This window comes from Vicugna pacos, chromosome 3 (assembly GCF_048564905.1).
Source record: "Vicugna pacos chromosome 3, VicPac4, whole genome shotgun sequence".
In the NCBI taxonomy this organism is placed as follows: domain Eukaryota; kingdom Metazoa; phylum Chordata; class Mammalia; order Artiodactyla; family Camelidae; genus Vicugna; species Vicugna pacos.
The window spans coordinates 22,677,076-22,695,653 of NC_132989.1; the positions used below are offsets into that span (position 1 = coordinate 22,677,076).

The 18,578-nt window shown below is 32.6% G+C and overlaps 1 protein-coding gene across 2 annotated transcripts in view; it reads left to right on the forward strand.

Annotated features, from left to right (window-relative positions):
* Positions 1-18,578, forward strand: part of PFDN1 (prefoldin subunit 1) — a 59,888-nt gene that overhangs the window by 15,630 nt on the left and 25,680 nt on the right. For both annotated transcript variants that reach the window (XM_072956570.1, XM_006204563.4), the window contains exon 3: positions 16,476-16,560. In XM_072956570.1, the coding sequence (XP_072812671.1) occupies positions 16,476-16,560 (85 nt within the window). The remainder of the gene's footprint in view (positions 1-16,475; positions 16,561-18,578) is intronic.

The window sequence follows — 18,578 nt, forward strand, 5'->3', positions numbered from 1 at the left end:
CTTGTCTTTTTGATAACAGCCTTTCTGACAGATGTGGGTGATGTCTTATTGTGGTTTTGACTTGCATTTCTCTGATAATTACTGTTGTTGAGCACCTTTTCATGTATCTGTTGGTCATCTGTATGTCTTTGGAAAAATGTCTATTCAGATCCTCTGCCCAATTTTTAATCTGATTGTTTATTTTTTTGCTATTGAGTTGTATGGTTTTTTTTTAAACATATTTTGGATATTAACCCCTTATCAGATATGTGATTTGCATATATTTTCTCCCTTTCATAGGTTGTCTTTTCATTTTATCGATGATTTCCTTTGCTATGCAGAAGCTTTTTAGTTTGATGTAGTCCCACTTGTTTACTTTCACTTTTTTTGCCTTTGTTATTGGTGTCAAATTTAGAAAATCATTACCAAGACCAATGTCAAAGAGCTTACTGCCTGTTTTCTTCTACGAATTTTATGATTTCAGGTCTTCTGTTTGAGTCTTTATTCCATTTTGGATTAATTTTTGTGTATAATGTATGACATTGGAACAATTTTATTCCTTTGCACATGGCTGTCCAGTTTACCCAGCACTGTTTATTGCAGAGACTGTCTTTTCCCATTGTATATTCTTGGTTCCTTTGTTGTACATCAATTGACAACATATGCAAGGGTTTATTTCTGGGCTCTGTATTCTGTTCCATTGATCTGTGTCAGTTTTATGCCAAATACCATACTGTTTTAATTACTATAGTTCTGTAATATAGTTTGAAATCAGGGAGCAGGATGCCTCCAGCTTTGTTCCTGCTCAAGATTACTTTGGTTATTTGAGGTCTCTTATACAAATTTTAGGATGGCATATTCTATTTCTGAAAATTGCTAATGGAACTTTGTTAGATATTGCACTGAATCTGAAGATTGCTTTGGGAGGTATGGACACTTAACAATATTCTTCCAATCCATGAACATGAAATATCTTTCCATTTATTTGTGTCTTCTTCAATTTCTTTTGTTAATGTCTTAGAGTTTTCAACATATAGGTCTTTCACCTCTGGTTAAATTTTTCCTAAGTATTTTGTTCTTTTCATGCAACTATAAATGGGATTGTTTTCTTGATTTATCTTCTGTTAATGTTAGAAATGCAACAGATTTTTGTGTTTTGATTTTGTATCCTGTAACTTTACTGAATTTATTAGTTCTAGCAGTTTTTGATGAAGTCTTTAGGGTTTTCTGTACTGGCACATCTTGTTTTATAAGTTCTTCACTTTATTGCACTTTGCATTTATTACATTATTTACAAATTGAAAGTTTGTGACAACCCTGGATTGAGTAAGTCTCTTGGTGCCATTTTCAAACAGCATTTGCTCACTTCACATCTGTGTACCATTTTGATAATTCTCACAGTATTTCAAACCCTCCATTAGCAAAATGATTATGACTTGGTGAAGTCTCAGGTGATGGGTTAGCATTTAAAAAAAATAAAGTATTTTTTCATTAGGTATGTACTTTTTAAAAAAAGACACAATGCTCTTACACTTTTAATGGGCCACAGTATAGTGTAAACATTAACTTTTATGTGCACTAGGGAACCAAAAAATTAATGTGACTCATTTTATTGCAAGATTCACTTTATTGCAGTGGCCTGGAACCACACCTGAAATATCTCTGAGGTATACTTGTATAGTAGTATGTCATCTGTATGTCATGGTAATTTCATTTCTTCCTTTCCAATTTGGATGCCTTTTATTTATTTTTCTTGCTGAATTGTTCTAGTGAGACTTCTAAAGTTATGTTGAAAGAAGTTGTGAGAATGGGCATCTTTGTCTTGTTCCTGATGTTAGCTGTGGGCTTGTCTATATGGCCTCTATTATATTGAGGTACGTTCCCTCTACATCTGCTTTGTTGAGAGTTTTTAGCATAAATGGATGTTAAATTTTGTCCTTCCTTTTTTCCATCTGTTGATATGATCTTATGATTTTTATTCTCTATTTTGTTAACGTGGTGTATCATACTGACTGATTTGCAGATGTTGAACCATCCTTGCATCCCTGGAATACATCCCGCTTGATCATGGTGTATGATTCTTTTAATGTATTGTTGTATTTGGTTTGCTGATTTTGTTGAGGGTTTTTGCATCTATATTCATCAGGGATACTGGCCAGTAATTTTGTTGTGGCATCGTTGTCTGGTTTTGGTTTCAGGGTAATTCTGGCCTCATAAAATGAATTTGAATAAGTTCCCTCCTCTTCCATTTTTTGGAAGAGTTTTAGAAGGATTGCTATTAATTCATTAAATGTTTGGTAGACACATGAGCAGCAGTTCCACTCTTGGGTATATATCCGAAAAAAGCAAAAACTCTAATTCTGTGTCTGTGTTTTCCTTACATCTAAAGGGAGTCTCTTCTAGGCAGCACGTAAATGGGTTGTATGTGTTTTTTTAATCCATTCAGCCATTCTGTCTTTTAGAGATTTTAGTCCACTTACATTTAAAGTAATTCTTAATAGGTATGTACTTATTGACATTTTGTTGGTTGTTATTGGCTGTTTTTGTAGTTCTGTCTATTTTTTGCTTCTCTTGGTCTCTTCCTTTGTGGTTTGGTGACTTTCTTTAGTTGTATGTTTATATTCCTTTCTCTTTATATTTTGTGTATGTACTGTAGGTCTTGGTTTTGTGGTTACCATGAGGCTTACATTCAACAACATATCTATAAGAGTCTATTTTAAGTTGATAACAAGTTAAGTTTGATTCCTTTGTAAAGCTCAACATTATTCCCCCTGTAATGTTTTTTGTTTTTTTAAAAAATTAAATCTATAAATTGCTTTAGGTAGTATGGATACTTCAGCAATATTAATTCTTCCAATCTGAGAGCACAGGATAGTTTTCCATTTTTGGAATCATCTTAAGTTACCTTTATCAATGTTGTATAGTTCTCAGGATACAAATCTTTCTACCTTCTTGGTCAGGTTTATTCCTAAGTATTTTTTTTTTTAATGTGGTTTTAAAAGGGATTTTTTTTTTTACTTTTCCTTTCTAATATTTCATTGTTAGTGTAAAGAAATGCAACAGATTTCTTTGTTAAATTTATTTATTTTTTATTTTTCAGTATTATTAGGTAGAATTGTTACAATTTACACATATACAATATATTGCATGTAAATACATATATACAATATACTGCACATTTTTTTTTTAGTTTACATACATATACTGATTGTTTCTAAGAACAGTGTAGAGCTTTAGCCTTTTATTTATTTTTTTTTTATTGAAGTACCATCATTTACAGTGTGTCAATTTCTGGTGTACAGCACAATGTCCCAGTCATGGATATAAATATATATATATATTCATTTTTATATTTTTTTCATTAGAGGTTATTACAAGATATTGAACATAGTTCACAGTGCTATACAGCAGGAACTTTTTTTAAAATCTATTTTTATATATAGTGGCTAACATTTGTAAATCTCAAACTCTCAAATTTATCCCTTCCCACCCACTTTGCCCAGTAACCATAAGATTATTTACTATGTCTACAAGTCTGTTACTGTTTTGTAGATGAATTCATAGTGTCCTTTCTTTTTTTTTTTTAGTTTCCACGTATGAGTGATATCATATGGTATTTTTCTTTCTCTTTCTGGCTTCACATAGAATGACAATCTCTAGGTCCTTCCATGTTGCTGCAAATGACATTATTTTATTCTTTTTTATGGCTGAGTAGTATTTCATTGTATGTGTATGTGTGTACGTATATACCTACATTCATACACACATATATACATACATTTATGTATGTATGTACACCCCCCCCACACACACACTTCTTCTTTATCCAGTCAACTGTTGATGGACATTTGGGTTGTTCCCATGTCTTGGTTGTTGTAAATAGTGCTGCTATCAACATTGGGGTGCATGTGTCTTTTTCAATTATATTTTTCTCCAGGTACATGCCCAGGAGTGGGATTGCTGGATCACATGGTTAGTCTATTTTTAGTTTTTTAAGGAACCTCCATGCTGTCCTCCATAGTGGTTGCACCAATCTACACCCCCACCAGTAGCAGAGGGTTCCCTGTTCTCCACACCCTCTCCAGCATTGATCGTTTGTAGACTTTTTAATGATGGCCGTTCTGGCTGGTGTGAGGTGATACCTCATTGTAGTTTTGATTTGCATTTCTCTGATGATTGGTGATACTGAGCATTTTTTCATGTGCCTATTGGCTGTTTGTATGTCTTCACTGAAGAAGTGCTTGCTTAGGTCTTCTGCCCATTTTTGGATTGGTGTTTTTGTTTTTTTCTTATTAAGTTGTATGAGCTGTTTATATATGCTAGAAGTTAAGCCTTTGTCAGTCACATCATTTGCAAGTATTTTCTCCCATTCCGTAGGTTGCCTTTTTGTTTTGCTTATGGTTTCCTTTGCTGTGCAAAAGCTTGTAAGTTTAATTAGGTCCCATTTGTTTATTTTTGCTCTTATTTCTATTGCCTGGGTAGGTTGCCCTAGAAGAACATTGTTAAGATTTGTCAGAGAATGTTTTGCCTATGTTTTCTTCTAGAAGATTTATTGTGTTGTGTCTTACATTTAAGTCTTTAGGCCATTTTGAGTTTATTTTTATGTATGGAGTGAGGGAGTGTTCTTTTTTTTTTTAACATTTTTTATTGATTTTAATCATTTTACAATGTGTCAAATTCTAGTGTTCAGCACAATTTTTCAGTCATACATGGACATATACACACTTATTATCACATTTTTTCCTCTGTGAGCTACCATAAGATTTTGTGTATCTTTCTCTGTGCTATACAGTATAATCTTTTTTTTTAACATTTTTTATTGATTTATAATCATTTTACAATGTTGTGTATACAGTATAATCTTGTTTATCTGTTCTACAATTTTGAAATCCCAGTCGGAGTGTTCTAACTTCATAGATTTACATGCTGCTCTCCAGTTTTCCCAACACCACTTGCTGAAGAGACTGTCTTTTCTCCATTGTATATTCTTGCCTTCTTTGTTGAAGATTAATTGACCATAGGTCTGTGGGTTTATTTCTGGGCTCTATATTCTGTTGATCCATATGTCTGTTTTTATGCCAGTACCACGCTGTTTTGATTATGGTAGCTTTGTAGTCTGAAGTCTAGAAGGGTTATTCCTCCAGCTTCGTTCTTTTTCTTCAGTATTGCTTTGGCAATTTTGGTTTTTTGTGATTACATATAAATTATAAATTTTAGGATTGTTTCTTATAGCTCTGTGAAAAATGACCTGGGTAATTAGGGATCACATTAAATCTGTAGATTGCCTTGGGCACTATGGCCATTTTAACAGTATTGATTCTTCCAATCCAAGAGCATGGGATATCTTTCCCTTTCTTTAAGTAATCTTTAATTTCCTTAATCAGCGTTTTGTAGTTCTCCATGTATAAATCTTTCATCTCCTTGGTGAGATGTATTCCTAAGTATTTTATTGTTTTGGATGTGATTTTAAAAGGGATTGTGTCTTTACTTTCTTTTCCTGCTAATGCATTGTTAGTGTAAAGAAATGCAACTGATTTGTGTATGTCAATCTTGTATTCTGCTACCTTGCTGAATTCTTTTTATCAGCTCTAGTAGTTTATGTGTGGAGCTTTTAGAGTGTTCTATATATAGTATCATATCATCCGCATATAGTGACAGTTTTATCTCTTCTTGTCCAATTTGGATCTCTTTTATTTCTTGTTCTTGCCTGATTGCTCTGGCTAGGACTTCCAAGACTATGCTGAATAGAAGTGGTGAGAGTGGGCATCCTTGTCTTGTTCCAGATTTTAGTGGGAAGGCTGTCGGTTTTTCAGCATTGAGTATTATGCTGGCTGTGGTTTTGTCATAAATAGCTTTTATTATGTTGACATATGTTCCCTCTATACCCATTTTGGTAAGAGTTTATATCATAAATGGGTGTTGAATTTTATCGAATGCTTTTTCTGCATCTATTGAGGTGATCATGTGGTTTTTGTCATTTCTTTTGTGGATGTGGTGTATCACAGTGGTCGATATGGATATATTGAACCATCCTTGTGTCCTTGGGATGAATCCAGCTTGATCATGGTGTATGATCTTTTATATGTGTTGTTGGATTCTGTTTGCTAATATTTTGTTGAGAACTTTTGCATATATGTTCATCAGTGATATTGGCCTGTAATTTTCTTTTTCGTAGTGTCTTTGTCTGGTTTAGGTATCAGGGTGATGGTGGCTTAGTAGAATGAGTTTGGGAGTACTCCCTCCTTTTCAGTCTCTTGGAAGAATTTGAGAAGGACCAGAAGAGTTCTTTTTATGTTTGGTAGAATTCCCCAGTGAAGTCGTCTGATCTGGGACTTGTGTTTGCAGGGAGGTTTTTGGTTTTGTTTTTGTTTTGTTTTTTGTGTTTTTAAAGATTCTATTTCATTTCTAGTGATTGGTGTGTTCAAATGATCTATTTCTTCTTGATTCAGTTTTGGTGGGCTGTATGTTTCTAGAAACTTTTCCATTTCTTCTAGGTTGTTCAATTTGATGGCATATAATTGTTCATAGTATTCTCTTATGGTTTTTGTATTTCTGTGGTATCTTTTGTTATTTTTCCTCTTTTATTTTTTGTTTATTTGGATCCTCTCTTCTTGCTGACATTCGCCAGCGGTTTGTCAGTTTTGTTTATTACCTTTTCAAAGAACCAGCTCTTGATTTTATTCATTTTTTTTCTGTTTTTAAATATCTTCTTAATTTATTTCCTATCTGCTCTTTATTATTTCCTTCATTCTATCGACTTTAGGTTTGTCTGTTCTTTTTCTAATTGTTCTAGGTGTTAGTTTAGGTTGTTTATTTGAAAGAGTTCTTGTTTTTTTGAGGAAGACCTGTATCGCTGTGAACTTCTAAAAACTACTTTTCCTGCATCCCATAGATTTTTGTATGGTTGTGCTTTCATTGTCATTTGTCTCAAGGTATTTTAAAATTTCTTTGATTTCATTATTGACCCATTAGTTTTTTCATAACATGTTGTTTAGTCTCCACGTGATGGGTTTTTTCTCGTTTCTTTCTGTGATTTCTAGTTTCACGCCATTGTGGTCAGAAAAGATGCTTGAGATAATTTCTATCTTTTTAAATTTGTTTAGGCTTGTCTTCTGTCTTAGTATGTAATCAGTCCTAGAGAATGTTCCATATGCACTTGAAAAGAATGCATATTCTCATTTTTTTGGATGTAATGTCCTGAAACTGTCGATTTGATCTGTTTTATTGTATCATTTAGAATCTCTGTTGCCTTATTGATTTTCTGTTTGAGAGATCTGTCTATTGATGTGAGTGGAGTGTTAGTCTCCTACTATTACTGTATTCCTGTCAGTTTCTCCCTTTCTGTCTGTTGATACTTGTTTTATGTACTTATGTGTGCTTATATTGGGTGCATATACATTAAAGAGTACAATATCCTCTTCTTGTATTGATCTTTTTATTATTATATAGCATTTCTTTTTATCTTTCTTTATAGCCTTTGTTATAAAGAATGTTTTGTTTAATATTAGTATTGCTATCCTTGCTTTCTTGTCATTTCCACTTGCATGAAATATCGTTTTCCATCCCCTCACTTTCAGTCTATGTGGATCCTTCACCCTGAAGTGGGTCTCTTGTAGGCAGCATTTGTAGGCTCTTTTCGTTTTAAAAAAAATCCCATTTGCCACTCTGTGTCTTGATTGGAGCATTTAGCCCATTGACGTCTAAGGTAATTATTAATAGAGATGTATTTGTCATTTTAAGCCTTATTTTCCAGTGATTTTGTATTTCTTCTTTGTTCCTTTCTTTTTGTTTTTCCTTTTGTGGTTTGATGGTTTTCTTTTGTGTTATGTTTGTATTCTCTTCTTTTTGGTTTTTCTGAATCTATTATATGTCTTTGATTTGTGTTTATACTATTTTTTCAGTATGTTAACCTATTACTATATCTACTTGCTTTAGACTGGTAGTCATATAGGCTCAAACACATTCTAAAAGAAACTCTACATTTTCTTCCTCTCCTCCAGTTTTTATGATTTTGATGTCCTCTACGTCTTCATGTTTATCCTTTTATTGTTTGCTGTAGTTATCAACACTTTCCATGCTTTTTATTTTTTTTTTCAGTTTTTTTTTTTACATTTTTTATTGATTCATAATCATTTTACAGTGTTGTGTCAAATTCCAGTGTTCAGCACAATTTTTCATTCATGGACATATACACACTCATTGTCACATTTTTTCTCTATGATTTATCATAACATTTTGTGTATATTTCCCTGTGCTATACAGTGTAATCTTGTTTATCTATTCTATAATTTTGAAATCCCAGTCTATCCCTTCCCACCCTCTACCCTCCCCCCCCCCCCCCCCGGTAACCACAAGTCTGTATTCTCTGTCCATGAGTCTATTTCTGTCCTGTATTTATGCTTTGTTTTTGTTTGTTTTTTAGATTCCACATATGAGCGATCTCATATGGTATTTTTCTTTCTCACCATGCTTTTTATTTTTGATATCACATTTTACATCTTTTTTTTTTTTGTATATCCTTTAGCTAATTATTGTAATCTTAGTTATTTTTTCTATTTTTAAATTCCAGAATTTGGTTCTTTTTGTCATCAGTCTTCTTGATTTATACTACCCAATTTTATTTCATAAAAAAAGTGATTTTGTTCTTTTCCTTTGTCACATTTGAGATTCCTAAATGTATTTACTTTACTGTCATTTTAGGATTAATCTGTTGTTCCCATTTTGTTGGAAGTAATGTCATTTCCTTATTGTGTTTTTGTTTTACACGTATGTAAGTTATACAGAGTAGAACTTACCTGTTTTAGTTGTACAGTTATACATGTTTTGATGAACATATGTATACTGCTGTGTAATTATCACTACAGTTAAACTATACAATATATACAACTCCTCGAAACATTCCTTTATGACCATTTGTAATCAGTTCTCTCTCTTTAGTACCATTCCCTAGCAACTGTTGATCTGTCTTTTTGTTTTTGTTTTTGTAGTTTTTCCTTTTTAAGCATATTATTTAAGTAGAATCATCATGTGTGTAGCCTTTTGTGTTCGTCTTCTTTGAGTTAGAATAATGCTTTTGATATCTCTCTGTATTGATGGGTGTATCAGTATTTTTTTTCCATTTTATTGCTGAATAGGATTCCACTGTGTAGTTGTACTACAATTTGTCCATTCAGTTGTTGATAGACATTGAATTGTTTCTAGTTTGGGACAATTCTGAATAACAGCCATAAATATTTGTGTACAGTTCTTTGCATAGATGTATGTTTTTATTTCTCTTAGGTAGATACCTAGCAGTGGGATTGCTATCTTGAATGGTGAATAATTGATTATGTTCGTAAGAAACTGCCAAACTCTTTTCCAAAGTGGCTATACTACTTTGTGTGCCAATTGTTAGTCATTCTGTCTGTATAGATTTGCCTTTTCTGGACATTTCGTATAAACAGAATTGTAAAGTCATACAATATGTGATTATTTCTCTCTTCTCAGCATTGTGTGTTAAAGGTTAATCTATACTGTAGCATGAATCACTATTTGATTCCTTTTTATGCCAAGTAATGTTCCATTATATGGCTATGCCACATATTATTTATCCATTCATCAGTTGTTGGGCATCTCAGTTGTTTCCACTTTTTAGCTGTCATAAATAATCTGCTTTGAAAATTTAGTCAAGTTTTTTTGTATATATATGTGAGTGGTTTTTGTTTTTTTTCTCTTGGTTATATTTCTTGGAGTAGAATTGCTGAATGGTAACTCTGTGTTTAACTTTTTGAGGAACTGCCAGAATATTTTCCACAGCAGCTATACCATTTTACGTATCTACTAGCAAAGTATGAGGTTCCAACTTTTCCATATCCTCTCCAACACTTGTTATTATCTGTCTTTTTGATTATTGCCATCCTAGTTGGTATCATCTTGCTTTTACTTGGAATTTATCTGTTTCTTTTTATTTAAAATATGAATTTCTTGTGATTGCATGTAGTTGGGTCCTGCTTTTATTTTTATTTTTAATTTTTTATTTTTTTTAAGGGTCCTGCTTTTAAATTCAAGTCTGACAGTCTTTGCCTTTTAATTGGGGTCTCTAGATCATTTACGTTTCTAGTAATTATTACTATAGTTGTAATTATATTTGGATTTAAATCTTCCATCTTGCTTGCTTTCTCTTTGCCTCATTTATTCTTTATTCCTTTTTTTTCCTGCCTTCTTTTAGATTGAGTATATTTTATGACCCTATTTTATTTTCACTTTTTGCTTATTAGTCCTTAGTAAAACATTTATTTATTTAGTGATTGTCCTATTTTTTTTACAATGTCTTTAATTTAGTGAAACCTACTTTTAAATAATATTATGCCACTTCATCTTAATATATTTTAAATCTCCTCAGCATTCTTTTTTTTACATACATTATGAAGCCCAAAGTATATATCATTGCTGTTTTGCTTTAGATCATGAGTTGGCAAGCTTGTTTTGTAATGGGGCATATGGTAAGTATTTTTGGTTTTGCTGGCCATATGATCTCTGTCACAGCTGTCTCTGTTAACTCTGCCATTGTTGGGAGAAAGCACATTTGACATTCTGTAAACAAAGGAGTGTGGCTGGTTTGGCCTGCAAGCCATAGTTTGCCAACACATGCACTAGACAGTCAACTATCTTTTAAAATGATTAACAATAAGGAAAAAGTTCTTTTTTACTTTTAAAAAAATTTTATTGAGGTGTGCTTGATTTACAATGTTGTGTTAGTTTCAGGTATAGAACAAAGTGATTTGGTTATGTATGTGTGTGTCTGTGTTTGTGTGTAGTCTTTTTCAGGTTCTTTTCCACTATAGAATATTACAATATGTTGAATATAGTTCCATGTGCTATATAGTAGATCCTTATTTATTTTATACATCATAGTGTGTATAAAACATCTTTTATCTTTATGTTAATTTATCCTATGTCTAGTACTTTTCATTTCTGTATAAGTTGCCATATGTTATCATATTCCTTCCATTGGAAGAACTACCTTTAAAATTTTTTATATATGTTTGCTGGAATGAATTCTCTCAGCTTTGTTTGAATTTCCCCTTCATATTTCAGAGGTATGTTCACTGTGCATAATGCTGGTTTAATAGCTTTTGACTTTTAGTACTTTGAAAATGTTCTGCCATTGTCTTCTTCCTTGCATAGTTTGTGACAAGAAGTTTGCTGTAAGTCTTATTTTTGTTTCTCTTAATGCAGTGTGTCATTTTCTTGCTGCCTTCAAGATTTTCTTTTTAGTTTTAGCTTTTGGTAGTTTAATTATGCTATGGCTAGTTTTGTTTTTTTGGTGTTTATTTTGCTTGTTTTTCTCTGAGTATCTTGGAACTGTCATTTGGTTTTTTATTTTCCCATTTGTTTTAGAAAATCCTTGTATATTATCTCTTCCAGTGTTTCTTCTCTACTTTTTTCCTCCTCTTTCTGGGTCTTTACTCATGTTAGACAGTTTAATATTGTCTCTTATGTCTTGCATGTTGTATCCTATTTTTTGTTTTGTTTTTTTTGTTTGTTTGTTTGTTTGTTTTTTACACCTCTTTTTCTCTTTTTGTTTTAGTTTGATTAATTTTTATTAACCCATCTTCAGGTTTACTTGACCTTTGCCACATGCGTAATTAGGAACCCTGCAAATTAAATTCTATGCTTGAGATTTTCTGGACCAAATAATAGGTTGAATTTGGCCCACAACTCATGAGAATGCAAGCTTATGGTTGCAAATTCTTAGGGGACATTTTTGTTTTTTCATTTTACTCACCACTAAGGTATATATAGATAGACAGGTTTCTTTTATTTTAACCTACTGAGAGACAAGTTTATTTCTTTTTCACTCTTAAAGGTGGAACCCTTTGGGAACCTGTCTTTAATTGTGGATTTTCTTAATAATATCCTCACTTTGGATGGCACCTAGGTTTTATCTCCTGTTTTATATCCTGTTTCTATGCCAGTATGGATGCTCACGGTGTATAGGATTCAGCAGAAACTCTCAAGGTGGAAGCTAATTTTTTTGCTTTCTTGCTATCCACAATTCCTGATTTCACTTCATTCTGGCTCTCTGAAAAATCTTTCTTTTTTTCTTCTAGTTTTATGGAGATATAACTGACAAACAGCATTGTATAAATTTAAGATGTATAGGATAATGATTTGACTTGCATACATCATGAAATGATTGTCACCTAAGTTTAGTGAGCATATATCATCTGATACAGATACAAAAGTAAAGAAACAAGAAAACGTTTTTTTCCTTGTGATGAGAACTCTTAGGATTTACTCTCTTAACAACTTCGTATAAATATATAGCAGTGTTAATTGTATTTATAATGTTATATGTTACATCCCTAGGACTTAACTTATCTTATACCTGGAATTTGGTACCTTTTGACTGCCTTCATCCAGCTCCCCTCCCCTTACCCACTGCCTCTGGTAACCACAAATCTGATCTCTTTCTCTGAGTTGGTTTGTATTTTGTTTCTGAAGTATAGTTGACCTACAACACTATGTTTGTTCCTCTTATACAGCATCATGATTCAGTATTTCTGTACCTTTCAAAATGATCATCTGGTAAGTCTAGTTATGATTTGTCACCATACAAAGATAATACATAATTACTGAACGTAGTTCCCATACTGTACATTTTATGCCACTGACTTATTTTGCAGCTGAAAATCTGTACCTTTTAACCTCCCTGACCTATTTCTTTCCTCTTCCCACCCTTATCCCTTCTGGCAGTGCCCTGTTTGTTCTCTGTGTCTGTAACTGTTTCGCTATATTTATTAATTTGTCTTTTTAGGTTCCACATAGAAGTGAAATCATACAGTATTTATCTGACTTATTTCACTTAGCATCATACTCTGGTTCTATTGACGTTGTCACAAATGGGAATATTTCATTCTTTTTATGATTAATATTTCATGATGTGTGTGTCTGTGTCTGTGTGTGTATCTCACATCTTCTTTATCCATTCATATATTGATGGGCAGTTAGGTTGCTTTCATATATTGGCTGTTGTAAATAATGCTGCAATGAACATAGAGGGTGAATGTATCTTTTCTAATTTGTATTTTCATTTTCTTTGGATAAATACCCAAGAGTGAAATTGCTGGATCATATGGTTGGGTTTTTTCCCTAAATTTTTTGAGGAGTCTCTATACTGTTTTCCATAGTGGCTGCACCAGTTTACATTCCCACTAATAGTGCATGAAGTGTTCCCTTTTGTCCACACTGTGAAATCTTCAATTTATGATTGCTCAGCAAAATGTAAAAAAAAAATTTTTTTTTTGCTTTGTTGTTAATTGGGAAGAGTGTAAAGGATGTCTGCTCTGCATAATGCCAGTCACAGAAGTCTTACTCAGCCTTCCACAATATGGATGTACTATAATTTTTTAGTTGCTTCTTTACTAAAGGATTTAATTTCTTGTTTTGCTCAAAAATTAGAAAGTAAACATTTTTATTTTTGCTTGTGGATCTTTGTGTACACGTGCAACTAGTTTTCATCACCAGTGGAATAAGGCAAAGCAGCAAGATAGGATCATTCTTGTTTTAGCGTTTTCTGTGCTACTTAATTTGTGGATTCCCTAAATGCCAATAGAATATTTTCACACATCTTCTAAAAATTCCCCACTCAAACAAAATGGATTATCATAAGCATATTGTTGTCTCTGAATAGTGTATGTCCAGGTTACCGTACTTTGGAATTGTACCCAAAAGACAGCATTGCTACTGATCCGAGATTGTGTTTTGGCAGGTAAACAGTATTTCTGATAAATGCTGAATCCTTAGAAAGTGGAAGTTATATAGCACCCTGCAGGACAACTCAGAACACAGCTTCTGATGTTTCTCAAAGAAAACCAAAAGCCATCATAAAAGTATGTCTTTCAGCTGGCATAAATTATAAATTAATGAGGAAATGAAATGGCAGGCTACATATCCTTGATAGTTGACTGTGCAGGGCCACGTGGCATTGATTTCCAATGTAGAGGCCTTTACAAAGCAGTGACTCTAATGTAGATTGTATAATACTGAGTATTGTAAGCATGTTCTTGGCATATTATTTGTTATATGAAAATAATTTTTCTCCATGATTGGTTTATTTTTCTTTTGTGGCACATTCTGGACTGACTGCAGAATCCTCTATCTACCATCTGTCCTTCCATAAATTATCAGGCAGGCTATTTCTGAGATTTTCTGCTTTGAGAAATAGTGTATATAGTATTTATTATATATGCTCATTACTCATACATTACCATGATACATCCTTTTTCTTCAAAATAGCATCTGATAATTCAGTGTCTTTTTAACACTAGATAAAGCTGTTTTCTGGAGACTTTTCCCAGAAATCCAAATGTTTCTGGGGGCTCTTTCTAATCTCTGTACAGTGTGTCTTTGGCACTTTTTAAATTGAGTACTAAACCAAATTTTCCATAAATTTTTTGTTTGAATTTTGACTGTGTAATTATTCTTTGAGGTAGACATTTGAATTTACTTAATACTCATCTTTGTTTCAAACTTTCAAGGCTGAGATGTACTCAGGCTTAGAGTAGATTGGCCAGCTTTGGTGACATCTCTCTCTGGCCTTTGAAGTTGGCACAGTCTACCTCAGGGGTGTGTGGCCATGGAAAAACATGTTTTTGTTGTTGAGTGTTCTTGCTTTCTAGTAATTTTATTTTCTGCTCAAGGGATTTAGTATCTGTTCAGATACTTTATTTTTAAAGGCCACATAAGTAATGACTTGACCTCTAATCTTAGCTTTGAAAATTTCCCAGACACTAATAAAGATAATGCCCGATGACCTATTATTTGAGAATACTACTTACTGGCCAGCAATCAGTGCTATTTAAAAATGTATATTTTACTCTGAAAATTATTTCCCTGGCCAAAACACATTGTTAGTAAAATTCTGCATGTATTGTCATAATTTGGTGACTCTTCGGCTTGGATTTTTAATACTTTTTATATGGTGTCACTGAGAATTATTACAGTTCAAAACAACTCTTCTCCTCAAATACTACACTAAATAATTAGTTTTGAGAAAAACAGTCTGTAAACTGTAGTCTTAAATCAGAAATAGCATCTGTCTCTTGGACTAAAAATAAGAATATTTTGAACCAAAGGGTTATGTAGTAATCCTTGTTTTGCAATAATATGGTCTGTCTTTGCAGTAAATGTATGAATAAGATTTTTACAAAGGATCAGGTTACTACTAAAGACCAGGATCATCAGTTAAATTATCTAGACTTTCCATGTCAGGACACATGCTTAATTGTGGAGTGACAAGAGAAGTTCACCAGACTGTATTACACGTATGCCAAGGTGTATTCATGAAGAGGAGAGAAAAAACAAGTTTCTTCCTAGGTGTCTGGGCAAAGTTAGAGTTGCCCTGTTTGTTTTGCTTTTACTTGTTTTATAACTATAATAGCAGACTCTCTTGGTAAGAACCTCCCTAGACACAGTGTTGTTTTTGTGAGGTTGGTAGAGGAAACTCTGTATTGCTACCTTGATAGGTTTTCTTGTTTGGCTTTTTGTTAAGAAATGGTGTTTAGTTTCTGGCTAAACCTTTAAGTTATGTGCAAAGAGAGGAAACAGTCTGCTTAATTAATTGTAATTTTTAATTGAAAACTATTATTGCCCAGGTGGACAATCTTGAAAGAGATTTGAGTAATTGAGGTTTTCCCTTGCTTCCAGTGGAAGAGAAGTATTTCAGTTCACTTACTTTAGGCTATAAAATAGTTTGCTCTTCCTTTCTGTACAGCAAGAATTATGAACATAAAGTCACAAAACAGATTCAGTGTTAATTTTGAAAGCTTCCCCATAGTCCCACCCCTATCATCTGTAAATAACGTGCCTGAATGTAAAATGGAAAAAGTTGAAAATTTCCACTTGTGCATTTTGAGCTTTTAAGAGGTATTATACACTCTGGAAATAATAATAAAAGATAGGGCTTTATACAGTGCTTTTTGTGTGAGGAAATCATATAAACACTAATGCATTGATCCTAACACAGTACTTGATTGTGACTTTAAAAGGTCATGAGTTACTGCTGTTACAAAAAGAAAAAAATTAAAAGATTGGAGGGGGAGCTGTAATTTACAAATATTGTTTGAAAAATATCTAGATATAAGTTGATGTAGATACTGAAAAATTAAAGTTTTGGGGAATTTTTGTTAACTTTTCTCTTAGCCTATAATAGATTTTTATCCCTTTATGTTTTTTTTTCCTTTTCCTTTTGTCAACAGATCTACTTGGATTCCCTTCTTAGACAAGAAGGCAGAATTTACTTTTAAGTTTTTATTCCTTCTTAGCCAAGAAGGCTTAAACCTGTGGTAGTTTCCTGAGTTTGTCTTATTTAATGTAATAACGCATTTTATTTGTTCTGAATTGGGAGGTCATCCTTTTCGTTTTCTTAGTTTAATATTTGTGGCATGTAGCTGTTGGTTTTGATGAATATAGTGATTATGTGGCTTAATCTTCAATTTTTTCATGTTTTGTAGGTTTATTCTTCAGTCCAAGGAAGCAATTCACAGTCAGCTGCTGGAGAAACAGAAAATAGCAGAAGAAAAAATTAAAGAATTGGAAGTAAGTTTTGAGTGAATATTGATAGTAGTGGTCAACTTTTAGGTAAAAAGTAATTATCTTATTGTGTCATATTAAACGAAAATGTGTGCCTGCCAAAGTCATGTCATAGTGTTTTCATTTTTTCTAATTATGTTAGAGCTATGACTATTAACTATCTGAGCTGTAACTAACTATCTGAAGGATGGTGCTCCAGTGAGAAACACAGATTTTTTTTTTAGCTAGAAAAAATGATGATAGGTAAGAGTAAGTTAGTACATCTTTGGAAAATTGGAGTTTATTCTTATAATTTCTTTATATGTTAAACTCTTTAAAATTGTTGAAATATTCTTCTTGGGGTATGGTGAATGATCTGTCCTGTATATAGTAAAAGTTGGACTGGACAGAAAACTGGTTATTGTTTCTTTGGGACCAAGATTTCCTGAGATGGGGGTGGATATAATGACTTCATAGGTCACTTTATCTAATTTCTTTGAGTGCTATTTGAGGCAGTGGTTCAGAATCTGACTCAGTGCTCTGCAGAATTGGTCAGACACCCCCTGTAGCCTCCTGGGGATTTCTCAGGGGCACTGACTTGGCATGGCCTGGGCAAGCATGTAGTATCTTAGGTTACTTAGGCTTATTTTTAGTTGACTACCAATGAGAATTTAAACACACTTGATAATGGATTTATAGCTAGAAAGATGTATTGTAAAACAAAGCAAATAAGCAAATAAACAAAAAAAAGAGAAAAAACTGTTATCTTGTAGTAACCAGGTTATTATGTCCTATTTTATCATTTTTGCCAGCTTAACTATTCTAGACTGAGTTTTCTAAACAAAATATCTTAAAAAACTCTGAAACCATGTCATGTAGACAATAAGAAATGTGTTTTTGCAGCTGTTGGTAAATGTATCTAAAATTGTCCTGATGAATATAAGTAGCAAGATGCAAAGTAATGTATAAATAATTATCGTTTTATGAAAACAAACAAAAGCAAAGATCTGTATATGAACATTGATAATGATATAAATTAGTAAATTAACACTGATTACCCTAAGGAAATTAGATAGGACATGGGGATGAAATTGTTTTTGTCTTATAATCTCTGTTACAGATACATTGTAAAAAATGTGTTAAGTTATATAATTTTAAAAATTATCAAGGTAAAATTGCTACTAATGATTTTAGCATGCTATTCAGTTCTAATGAATGTTAGGAAATTCATTTTCCAAATATTTCCTTTCATGGAGTCTTTCAAATGCTGGTAAGAGTATCCTGGTATCTGTCAGATAATAGAAGTAGATTAGCTAACCTCTTGGTGGGTATTTGAAATGCTAGTAACAGCTATAAAAACTAGCAGAGTTAAACTCTAGCCTCTACTGTAGGAAGTTATATTGCTTTTTTTGTTTTTAATGTTCATTTTACATGATATTTATATTACAAAAGCAAAGTAAGTATACTATAAAAAAGAAAAACAGTCAAACAAAAAAATAAAACAAGTGATTAAATGAAAATATGACTTTCCCCTCTTCACTGCGTACCTTCAAGTGCCATCTTTATGGTTGGTGTGTATCATTACAAACTTTATTTTATGAACATGTTTATATATGTGTATACACACTGTTATTTAAATAAAGAGAAATTATGCTGTATATACTGTTTTTCATCACTTGACAATTTACCTTTCCACTTTAGTAACATAAAGGTAGTTTATATTCAGTTTCTTGTTTTCCATTTCTCCTACTATTTTGGTTTCCTTATTACCTCAATATTCAGTTACCGCATGATGCCTGCTCTGCATTTAGTATACGTTCCAATACTGCCCTAACCTGTATTTTTAATAGTATCGTCTGCTACACATACTCTTCTCTTCCCTGAAACAATCCTATACTTTTCCACTGCCGTACCTTTATAATTTTCTTACTTCAGCCTGAAATGTATGCATATGCACACATACATTGTTAATTTTGTAGTGTTCAGATCTTCTGTGTTTCTCACTGATTTTTTTCCTCCTTACTCAGTTAATTGTTGAGAGATAC